The 10,922-nt window shown below is 51.2% G+C and overlaps 2 protein-coding genes across 2 annotated transcripts; both read right to left on the minus strand.

Moving 5' to 3' along the window:
- Nucleotides 1–997: 997 nt before the first annotated feature.
- On the minus strand, nt 998–2,901 carry png1 (peptide-N4-(N-acetyl-beta-glucosaminyl)asparagine amidase). Its single transcript, XM_025689837.1, has 3 exons — nt 2,264–2,901; nt 1,805–2,205; nt 998–1,749 (listed from the first exon to the last, which is right to left on the minus strand). Exons 1-3 carry the CDS (start codon nt 2,791–2,793, stop codon nt 1,334–1,336), a joined length of 1,347 nt encoding a protein of 448 aa, XP_025550474.1. The 5' UTR covers nt 2,794–2,901; the 3' UTR covers nt 998–1,333.
- Nucleotides 2,902–8,125: 5,224 nt separating this feature from the next.
- On the minus strand, nt 8,126–10,730 carry BO97DRAFT_471069 (glycosyltransferase family 20 protein). The gene is made up of 5 exons (XM_025700012.1): nt 9,974–10,730; nt 9,401–9,776; nt 8,968–9,338; nt 8,545–8,884; nt 8,126–8,411 (listed from the first exon to the last, which is right to left on the minus strand). Exons 1-5 carry the CDS (start codon nt 10,272–10,274, stop codon nt 8,342–8,344), a joined length of 1,458 nt encoding a protein of 485 aa, XP_025550475.1. The 5' UTR covers nt 10,275–10,730; the 3' UTR covers nt 8,126–8,341.
- Nucleotides 10,731–10,922: the final 192 nt, after the last annotated feature.

Here is a 10,922-nt window from a genome sequence, read left to right on the forward strand (position 1 = left end):
AGGCTCTGCTATATAGGGTTAGTGAAGACATCAATTTTCACTTAGTAATATTCGGGCAAAACACACTGTTGTCTACTGTCTAGTAAGTAATTTCAAGAGATGGGTTTGGTCAATCAATCGATGCTTTGGCAGTTCCGAACGCGGACAAATGGACACCGTGTACTCCGTTCCTGAATGACATTCCATTGCGTGCGGAGTTAATGCTAGGTATGTATGTATGTTTTGAGCAGATAGGCTCGTGAGTACTCACCATAAGTCAGTGACCAAGCAGAATTGATCACTGGTATGCCTAAAGTCTCGAACATTAAAGACACCTGGTCCACATTACTGGGGGCCAAGGTGCAATAGGAAAGCGTGGTCGTCATGGGGCGGTTCACTTGCAAAATCTGCATGACGAAGCGGGAAAGTATCCGTGACAATCAGACTACCATGCCATGACGCACCGTGCGTTCGAGCGCTAACCACGATACGGTGCAATAGAAGATTCTGAGTGGTAATGGTTCAATTCGGTATCTGAGATCGCCAGGAGCCAGAACTAAAATGGGAAAATGGAAGAGGCCGCTCGGCCTGCTTAGGCTATGTGCGACCGAAACGTCTGTCTCATGAACATGGCATTGACTGGTCCGTTGCAATGCTGGGTGCGCTACCCCCGAAAAAAACATAGAAAAGACGCAAAGAATTATAGGACATTATATAAGAGGAAAAAAGATAGACAAATCCCTGTCACAAGTGCGCCTCCCACCCGTAACCGTTTCCCCAAAAGGTATCCGATTAGATGTTCCTGAAAATGCATCATCCCAAAAACAAACAAGAAAAAGTAAATAAGAAACGAAAGTACATTTTGGTCAAAATGTGTAGACGGGAAAGAAATAATATAAGAAAATTGAAGGATCGGTAAGTGAAGTTCAGTGAACCCACAAGGGAGAAGAGTGATAGTCAAGTCGGTATGTCGCCAACATGATATGCAGACATCTTCGTACCGCCTGAGACTAAGCCTCAGTTCGGATTAAGAACTGGGAAAACGACCCGATTCTGGACCGTGATCGATCCCGGACGTCGGACAACGTGACCACTGTGAGGACCACATGGGATGTGCCGAACCATGCAGTGTGTCAGTTGGATTCCTATAATAAGTTGAACTTGATCGTGCACGTTGCGCGGTGACAAATTGATGCATCGAGGGTCCAACGATATTATACGGTCGCGTTGGGGGTATCTTGTATCGAAGCCGCAAGGCGATCGGTCGGTATGCTGTATATGCCGATCGCAAGGCACTGGATCTTCATATATGCAAGATGATGGGGTGGGGTGGGAAGGTGCACGAAACGCATGTTTAGCGACCGTCCTGTGAACCATCTGGGCCAGACTGGCCCGATGTCCTTTGTCTGTTGTTCAGCCACTCAACCGAGGCATCCTGTAAGGAAGCGGGAGTTTTCTGATCGTCTAGGCGGCCGCTGGTTGTGTTCCGAGGGAAGAGGTTGTTCAGCTCGGCTGCAAGGGCGGATGCGGTGTAGGCACGGAGCTCCTTCTCTTCGCGCTCGTCCTCCTTCATCAAGCGTCGCTGGTCCGTCTTAGACAAATTCTCACGGCGCTTCTTTCGAATTTCGTGAATAACCCAAACGAGAACCTCCTCTGACACACGGTTCCGTGGAGTCCCGTGCCTCGTCGGACTTCGAACATATCGTCTGGTGACATCCGTGGCCCCATCAATCGAGAACGCAACGCAGTATGAGATCTTTCGGCCCCAGCCTAAATGAGTCTGAGTTAGCATATCTCGTATGAATCAACAGGACAAAGCACATACCTTCAGTGTAGAGGCGGGGCTGGTCCCATGCCTCTTCGCAGGCGTCGACGTGGATCCAACGTTTTTGGTGATCAGAATAGACCTCAGTCCAGACATGATCCTCGGCGTTCCACACCCAACGCACACGACCGCCGAGGGCTCTGCAGAACATGCTGAAGCAGTTGGCCCACTCGCCTGCACGTCCCCGTCTAGTCTGCAGCAACTGCCATACGTCGGAGTATCGGGGGAACCGCTCGTAAGCACCGCAGCTGGGTTCAGAGCATCGGTACAGTTCGACTCGAGTGCCACCTCGCGCGGTTTCATCGGGTGTTGGAGGAGTCATGCCTTGTGCGATCGTAGGCATTGAGCACCGAGTGCATGGGGGGTTATTGACGAATTGGAAGAAGGATCGTTTGAACCATCTGGCATCACGAGTCAGTAAGCTGTCGAACTTGCCACCTATTGAAAGGCCAGGCGTACCTTAACAGCGCCCGAATGACGCAGTCCTGATAGCCCCATTCTGGTCGTTCTCCAACACTAGCTGCCTGGGCTTGCAATATTTGGCTTTCCTCCTCTGCTTCCGAATATAATCGATCGAGGGGAATATGGGCAAGCGCCTCATCGAGGAGACCAGGGTTTTCGTACTTCGTTGGTGTGACAGAGAGCACGTGGAGGAGGTTGCGGAATTTGAGGGAGACCGGGTCTTGAGGAGGTGCAGGGACGATTGGCAGGCTGCGAAGTAGGGGCGACTGTGACGATGTTTGCGGAGGCATTTGGTGTGACGGATACTGAGACGCGGTCGGGGGCGGCGGCGGCGGTGCTCGCGAGGGATGGGGAGGAGGGTAAAGGCTGGGAGAGGGTGACTGCGTGCGAGATTGCGATCGGGCTTGTTCTTGGAGTTGGTTGAACCGCTTGTTGCGCATCAATTGTTCGAAAGCGTTGGTGAGTTCGCCAGCATCGAAATTCTCAGGATTCGTCGCCTGGTGGTGGTGGTGTCTACCGTCTGCCATGGTTGCGGTTGGTAGGGGGGCAGGGTCAGTGACACCAGCGGCGGCAGTGGTGCGTATAGATCTCCAGAGTGACCAAAATCAAATTTCCAAGTCGGTCTGAGTATTATAGACAATCGACCCAAGTCGGCTGCCGAACAATGAAGCTGTTTCGCTGGAGCAAGGTTTCAAGGGTTGCTTGTCGATAGAATAGGTCAGTCAAGTCGGCCGACCAGGATAATGATGGTCGCACAGCCCAGCCAGGCGGTCGCCACGCTTGGCGCTGAAGTCAACGTAACCGCCACGACTATAGAGGAGAGAAGCAGGAGCAACGAAGATGATCCTGAAGCCAGTCGACAATGGGCTACAGGACAAATGAAAGAGGTGAAAAGTGGAATTAATGGTGCGGCTCCGAGAACGGCCGAAACGGTATGGCGAAGATTGGAGGGGAGAGGGAGGAAAGGGAAGGGAGTCCGAAAGGGGAGCGAAGAGGGAAGAAAGGAAGAAAGAGGGAAAGAAACGAGCGAGAGAGCGTTCGAGTTAGGTTAAGAAGGTGGATAAAACTACAGGTGAGTAGGAGGAAAGATTCCACCGACAGTGAGGAAGACAACGACGACGACGACGACGACGACGACGACGATGATGTGGAAGAAGGGAAGAAAGAAAGAGTTGTAGGGTAGGTAGGTAGTAGGAGGAGGGTTGGAAGACTGGAAGTGGACGAGAGGACCAGACCACAGTCTGAATGGGGCAGTCTACGACAGGCACCTCACTTACTCTCTGCACTTTCACTTGGTGAGGGACTGACTGACTGACTGGTACTGACTGAAGCGTCTAGCGTGGTTGGATAGAAGTAGCTTAGTACCCGGCGACGGTGATGGATTTTTCGGGTTAATGGCCATTTTTTTTCATCCACGCCAGCAGCGAGGGCGAAGCGTCGTCAGCCTTGAGCTCCTCGCCCCAATCAGGGCCCCGCGCCAGCACCGCAAGCCGCGTGTGTCCCGCCCCGAAACAGTTAACTGAACCATGGCCAAGACCCTCTTCGGTCCCGTTTTGCTGCCACGCGCTCTCATTCCTACGCCTACATCCCTACTGACCTACCCTGTATTCCCTGCACTCCCTGCACTGAAGGTCTTCTTCATTAGTTATCACCACGATCTTCAGTCACCATGATCATCGTGTGGCAATAAACCCTTGGCGTGACCACTGCCACTGCCACCTTCCTCCCCTAATATTACCCTACCATACTCCTGCCCTCTCGTTGCAGCAGCAGCAGCAGCGCTGAAGCTATTGCCATCCCTCAATTGATTGTTAATACGCCGCCTACTCGCGAAACTGGATGTCTTGGCTCCACTCTTTGGTCGCGATGCTACAGAGCGTGGCACATTGGCAATAATTAGTCTCTGGATGGGGTACCAAACCACTTGCTGATGCTTTTTCCTAAAGCTTGGCTCTCTCGCTTTGTCGCTCTCTCCGCGTGTCCACGACTTTTGAGAGGAAGGATTTACCCTCCCTCACCAGATCGCGTCCACGCAAGCCCTCCGATCACTGCTTTATCTTAGATTCTGAAGGGCTTCATCATCATCAACGTCCTTGGGCGGAGAGGCCACAAAATTATTATATCTGCCTTTCTCGACGCGTCTAAACGAAATCTCCTAACATGGTAATCCTCGAGCGCAACCGCCCGCACTCCGGGTCCGCGCTATGGAGGATCTCGTTCGACGTCAGCCTGTCTGTCTTACGCGGCTCTCTGACCAACAGGCTAAAAAATGTCACCATCGGTCACTCTGTCATGCTAGTGACCGTGCACACCGCACGCAAGTTCCACTCCGTTGGTAGGCACACTTTGGGTCAACAAACAATTTGTTTTTTACTTCTTTTGTTCTCGTCATATGCTCTTCTTCTGGGGATGTTGAGACTCCCAGTGAGGATGTCTCGGAGAAATCAGAACCTAACCGAGAGCTTCACCAACCTCCCGACTAGGCAATTCTCCATTGCGGCCTTAACCGCATAGCCTTACGAGTTTACTGGACCCATAGCCATGAGTCGGAATTTGCACCTACTCGAACTATTACCCTCTGCTGACGAAGCAGTGGATATCCTACAGGCAGAGATTGGGCTTCTTTTTGCTGGGATGAAAGCTTTCTGGGCAAATAGGATATGAAGCATAAAACAATCTGACAAGCTAACGTAAGAGGCAAGGTGACCATTTGCCAACGAATTGAGGCTTTTTGAGAAAATGGCTCCCCGGGTTGGCAGTATCCAGCTTTTGAACGACAAGCCAGTCTCCGCTAGGTGCTTCCGACAAGATATCTAGTGTCAAAGGATCCAGGTCAATCATCAGAGATGCCTCCTGCAAGGACCATTCAAGATCCAAGCCGGGATAGACTTAAGCCGGTCGATGGCCATGATGATCTTGATCGATTCGAACGGAGGTCGAGTTCCTCTGCTTTAGGACCCCAGTATCTAAACTCCGAGTTCCGACGATGCATTGCGAAGGCCACGCAGATCCCTTGAGTCAGACAAACTCGAAACGGGGCCTGTTGCTCTGGTTGAGAACCTGATGCTTACCGACGGGTTCACCAGGCGACGAATCTTCTGACGTCGACGTATGCCATGTGATACGCAGAGATTGTCAGTCACTAAAGAGGTGTATACATATGTGCGGCACCCCTCTCTGGGAAAGCATCTCTCTTCCTACCATGCCGTAGAGTTCTGTACAGATAAGAAGAGCGCCATAACCAGGGCAAGCACTACGCGGCACCTGCAATAATGCACCAGCTATCTCCACACAGACAGACAGGTTGATCATGAACACGACCCAACATTGATAGTCGGTCCCTCGCCACCTCCTCCTTTTCCCGAGAAGACCCTAGATGGCAAAGACCTTCCTTCCATCATGATTGACATGGAACATCCAGGGAACATGGCGAAACCACTTTCCCCGGAAAAGATAGACAGAGACAGAACTGGTGGTCGAACGGCCCGACCAAGCCGACAGCCGTACATACCGACAGAGGTGCAGGAACTCCCCAACTCCCCTAAAGTCCAGGCTCAGCCTCCCTATTTTCCTTTCCTTTTCCTCTGGTCCAACTCGATTCGGAAGCAACTTCAAACCGCTCGGTGTTACATGATTACGGCATCCTTCCTAAACGGGACGGGCTGGTGGCGGAGACGCGCAAGCGTCCGTCTTGGCATGGCACAAGATCTGGCTAGAGGAAAGTCCTTCAAGGTTGAGGACTCCATCCGCTAGACCCGTTCGGTTGGTCTCCTCACAAATCATGTCAAGCACCTAGTGCCCTAGACCCTGGCGGGCCTGGCCCAGAGGGGAGGGGGGTTTTGAAGTCTTCAATTTGAATGGAGATATTTTCATCCATTTGGAACGGGGAAGGGAACCCTGAGATCCTCGCGCTTCTGGCTCGAGATTTTTGACTTTTGGGTGGTGGTCCCTGGCTAGGTCCCCTGCCATGCCATGGAGGAAAGGGGTAGATCCCCCTACGGAGTAGGTTAGAACTGTCTCTCATGCCAAATGCCAATGGTTCAATAGAAGAAAAGGACTTGGATTGATTTAGGGGTCCATGGTGGCCAGACCCTGAGTTGCAAATCGATTTCCGAAGAGAAACAGAAAGGAGGAGGCGGCAAATATTCCCCCCCCCCTAATCAAGGTGAGAGAAAACAAAGTCAAAATAGAGAGGATTTTCAAGGGGTTTCTTCACTCCCTCTTATCCTGATCCGCTGGGCTCAAGAACCATAAAAATCATTCATAGATGGTAGCAAACTTAGGCGACAATCAGTCGATTAGATATAAGTCTTGGTTTTTTTCCCTTCGGCCCCTTATCTTGTTTCCGTTGCTAATATTAGTGATGGCCGGTCGAGAACGGACTAGCCCCTCATATCCCATACAGAAGAATAGGGATCTCCTCCCTCCAGGGACTTGGCTCCCATGACTCGTGATTACGTATATCTAACTTTGGTCATCAAGCCGGGGCCGCTCGCGAAGTGTCGACGTGTGACATGACCCTTAAAAGAAAGGTCATTTACCCCGAAGCTGCTACACGTGATTAATGATTATTCTAGTAATACATATCAGTTACAATTGTTCAAGTCTATTCCTCTTCAATTCTTTGTTCATTGACAATGGAGTTCGATGATAGGTGTGCGAGGGTAAGCAAAGAGAAAGTGCGACGCCAGATTAGAGGCATTATAGACTAACTACAGGTCGGTACTGATCACGTGATAAGAACGGGTCACAATCCATGACCGGTAACCACAGATTCGCCGGCGGGGAACTTGAGAGACCCTTTTCTTCAGCACGTGGGTCGTGAGAAGAGGGCGGGTCGCGGAATCTGATAGACGACTGAACCCCAGGGTACAAAGTCGGAATTACCTATTCCGGAGGATTGCGATCGCGTTATCCCTCGACACTGCCTGCTTCTGTTCTGGTACGTTGCTGCTCGAGAGGGCCTTTTCGAGGCGATTGCCTGATCCCTGGCAAGGATAGAGACTCCGACAAGCGCACTCTTACATACTCTAGACAATCTCTTTCTTTCTGTGAGGAAGTATGTCGTGGCATATTGCCCTTGTTGGTAGAATCTGTTGTATGTCTATAGCATGGATTTCTCGTATAGGTGCATGTTCGACGGCGAAGGATCTAGACCAGCCTGGAGGTGTTTTGCCGCTGCCATGCAACTCAACTCGTACGACCTTGTGGGCGTGTGGATCGATTTACTCGTATTAGTGGTGGGATGTCATCGTGAAGTCATGGTACTTTATGGGCTTACGGCTATACTATAGCACGGCTTGATATTCTAGCAGGGGTGTATGAGAGATATGGTGATATTATCCCGGAGAACTGGGTTATGCCGATTTCTCCCATTGTAGAGGACTTTTGTGGGCGGTAGTCTACAAGTAAGGTGTATCAAGGTCTGTGGAACTTATCTTCATCTAATTCACGGTTTAGGGAAAGCGTGGTATTTTTGGATTGTGCTTGTTGCGTGAGCTTGATTCTGATATCTGCGGGGTAAAATGTTTTGTCAGCTGAAGGCGGGTGGGTTTGTTTCGCGGATTGTGGTTAGATTAGTGGTGATGAGAAGTGTTGAACCAGGGGCGGATACGTGGATGGATGACGTAGTTGCAGAAGTGAAGATTTGCTTGAATGAGACCCTACCATCAAACCAGGGTGAATTCGACAAAGAAATTGATTGATATCGCTGCGGGTGGAGATTAATCCATGTTGGCTTCAGTGGACTTGATCTGTTGGTTAAGCCGGGGTTGACTTGTGTCATCACCACATCGTAACTAGTTAACTTGTTGTTACCTAGAGAGTTGCCACATGTTGGCGTTTCAGAATCATTATGGTATTCCCTTTCCTGTCCTATATTCAATGCTATGTCATGTGCTTTGCAATGATGAGGGGCTGCTGTTACTGGTAATCTATCAAACATAATCGTTGACTGCTCACTTGTGCGCCTGGGTCGAAAGCAAAAAAGTTCATGCCCGTATTCACCGAAAAGAAAGAGATAAAAGAAGAGCAAAAAGATCATCAGGGGGGATAGTCCAATTGACAATAGTTCATTCACGATGCATCCGTAGCTCCGACCGGGTACTTGGATAGTTCGGAGACAAAAGACTTGCCCCAGAATGCACTATATCAGTGTAACAACGATCAGTCATCTGTTTTCCATGCGTGGCGCGGGAAGGTAAGGCAAGGGGAAGCGAGGAAGGGAGGCAGGCGGGAAGATCGTCTGTCCCTGTGCAAGGGGGGCCACGTAAGCTTACCTCGTGTACTTGGAAATGTACTTGTAGAGCTTCTCAAACTTCTGCGCACGCAGATCATCGGTCATCGAGACCGCTTCGTGGTATGCGTTGGCAAGCTCCTCCGTGTTCCACGGGTTGACGACGATACTTCCGTTAAGACTCTGCGCGGCACCGGCGAATTCGGAGAGAATCAACACGCCCTTGCGCTTCTGCTGGGTTGCGACATACTCGAATGAAACGAGGTTCATTCCGTCGCGAGTCGACGACACCACACACGCGTCCGAGGCAGCGTACAACGCAATCAGTTCGTCGAAACTGACCGACTTGTGCATGAAGTGGATGGGCATGTAATCCACCGTTCCTTTTTGTGCGTGTTAGTATGATTGCGCTAACCAGACAAGGTCGATTCGAGTGAGTATCGCTAGCAGATGGAGAAGGACTCACCGAATTTGCCGTTGATTCTTCCGACCAGCTCGTTAACCACCGCCCGCAGGTTCTGATACTCTTCGACATCCTGTCGACTCGGTACGGCGACCTGAACCAGCACGACCTTGCCCACCCATTCAGGGTGCTGGGAGAGGAAGACCTCCAAAGCATGCAGCTTCTGAGGAATACCTTTGATATAGTCGAGACGGTCAACGCTGACCATCAGCTTGGTGCCCTCGAACTTGCTTTCCAGGCTGGCGATCCGGTTCTGCACCTTGGGACTCTGGAGACCTTCGGTGAACTTGTCGGGATCAATGCCAATGGGGAATGCCCCGACAGCGACCGATCTGTCCTTGAATTCCACGCTGCTCGGAGTAGTGACCAATCCCCTACCCTGCCGTGTCAGCATGTGCCAGACGGGGCTCGTGAGTGGGAGGGAGTGGTGACTTACAGGATATGCGAGCAACAGCTCAAGAAGTGGCGCGCGTAATCATAAGTGTGGAATCCGATCAAATCACACTGCAGCACGCCGCGCAAGAGTTGACTCCGCACGGGGAGGATGCGGTAAATCTCGCTACTGGGGAAGGGCGTATGCAGGAAGAATCCGATTCGGATATTCTTCTTGCCCAACTCCTGAAGCTCCTCCCGGAGATATTCCGGTAGGAGCATAAGGTGGTAGTCGTGGACCCAAACCATGTCCCCGTCGCGAGCCTCACGCGCGATGGTCCGAGCGAAGAGCCGGTTCGCCTCACGATAGGCATCCCAGGCTGCTTCGTCGAACACAATTTCACCGGGGTGGTAGTGCAGCAAGGGCCACAGAATAGAGTCTGACAGATCACATTAGTCATGAACATCGGGGCCGGTTGCTAGGTGCCATGTGGCTATCGCGGAAGCTGGGAAATATGCAGGCGCATATCAGATGCGGGCAAGAGAGGGGCAGCAAAAGAGGAGGGGTGAGGGGCGAGGGGCGAAGGGAGGAAGGGGGGGTTAAGGCGCGGCGCGGGCGTTTAGGGCAGCGACTCACTGGAGAAGCCATTGTAGTGACGATCCGCCAATTTGTCGTCCATGAACACTGGAGTCGCATTGAACTCGTCGGACAGTCGCGCTGTCACCGATTCGATCTCATCCTCAGGCACTTCCAGTCCCGGCCAGCCATACCACTGGAACTTTGTTGCCTTGGAGAGCCCACTCAATCCCGTCACCAATCCTCCCGAGGACATGGAAAATTCATATTTGCCCCCGGCAGATCGTCGAATGGTGACCGGGATACGGTTGGAAACGATCAACAGGCGGGAATCGCCTTGTGAAGAATTATCACTAGTCATGACGAGTGACACTCAATGTGAAATTATGAGAGAGAGCTGGAGCTTGAGTTGGAGAGAAGCTAGGAAAGCTAGGAGAGCTAGGAGATGTCTGCCCCGCTTTTCTTGTTCTCAGATCGAATCTCGAAAGAGCTTGGATGGAATGGAAAAAGAAAAGCAAAACGAGGTGAGTCAATTGGGGCCTAGCGATAGGAGGGAGAAATTGGAAGAGTAATATAATGAGATCGAGGCGGGGGGGAGGGAGGGGAGGCGGAAGAGGTGAAATGGGTGGTGATGGGCTTTCTGGCTTCGTATCGGTGAGTTAGAAGATCAGGAGTGCAGAACAGAGACAAAGATCAGGGACAGGGCATGGACGAGGATTAAAGTGGTAAATTTGGTTTCCCTGGTGTAAAAAGAGCTCCACTTAATATTGCTGGCAGAATAGAACTTGTAAGTAGTTGGTTAGAAGGTATTACTTCACCACCGCCTCATCGAGCCCCTCTTCTTCTTTAGATTTGAGTATGGACCTTGCTTGTCCGCCTTTTTCTTTTTCTCCATCTGCCCCTCCATCTATCAATCTTTCTTCATTCTTTCTTATCAATCCATCCATCTTTTCTGCCTGGATCAAGCCTCGATTACCAGCATCTTCTCCCCCTTGTTGCGACCCATTCC

Source organism: Aspergillus homomorphus, assembly GCF_003184865.1.
Source record: "Aspergillus homomorphus CBS 101889 unplaced genomic scaffold BO97scaffold_23, whole genome shotgun sequence".
NCBI classification, from domain to species: Eukaryota; Fungi; Ascomycota; class Eurotiomycetes; order Eurotiales; family Aspergillaceae; genus Aspergillus; species Aspergillus homomorphus.

Excerpts from the sequence above, each read along its gene's own strand:
- png1 (XM_025689837.1), bottom strand. The coding sequence starts at position 2,793 with ATGGCAGACGGTAGACACCACCACCACCAGGCGACGAATCCTGAGAAT. Across the intron at positions 2,206-2,263 it reads GTCATTCGGGCGCTGTTAAG|ATGGTTCAAACGATCCTTCT; the intron begins GTACGCCTGGCC and ends TCGTGATGCCAG. Across the intron at positions 1,750-1,804 it reads GCCCCGCCTCTACACTGAAG|GCTGGGGCCGAAAGATCTCA; the intron begins GTATGTGCTTTG and ends AGACTCATTTAG.
- BO97DRAFT_471069 (XM_025700012.1), bottom strand. The coding sequence starts at position 10,274 with ATGACTAGTGATAATTCTTCACAAGGCGATTCCCGCCTGTTGATCGTT. Across the intron at positions 9,777-9,973 it reads TCACTACAATGGCTTCTCCA|ACTCTATTCTGTGGCCCTTG; the intron begins GTGAGTCGCTGC and ends GTGATCTGTCAG. Across the intron at positions 8,412-8,544 it reads TACATTTCCAAGTACACGAG|TGCATTCTGGGGCAAGTCTT; the intron begins GTAAGCTTACGT and ends ACACTGATATAG.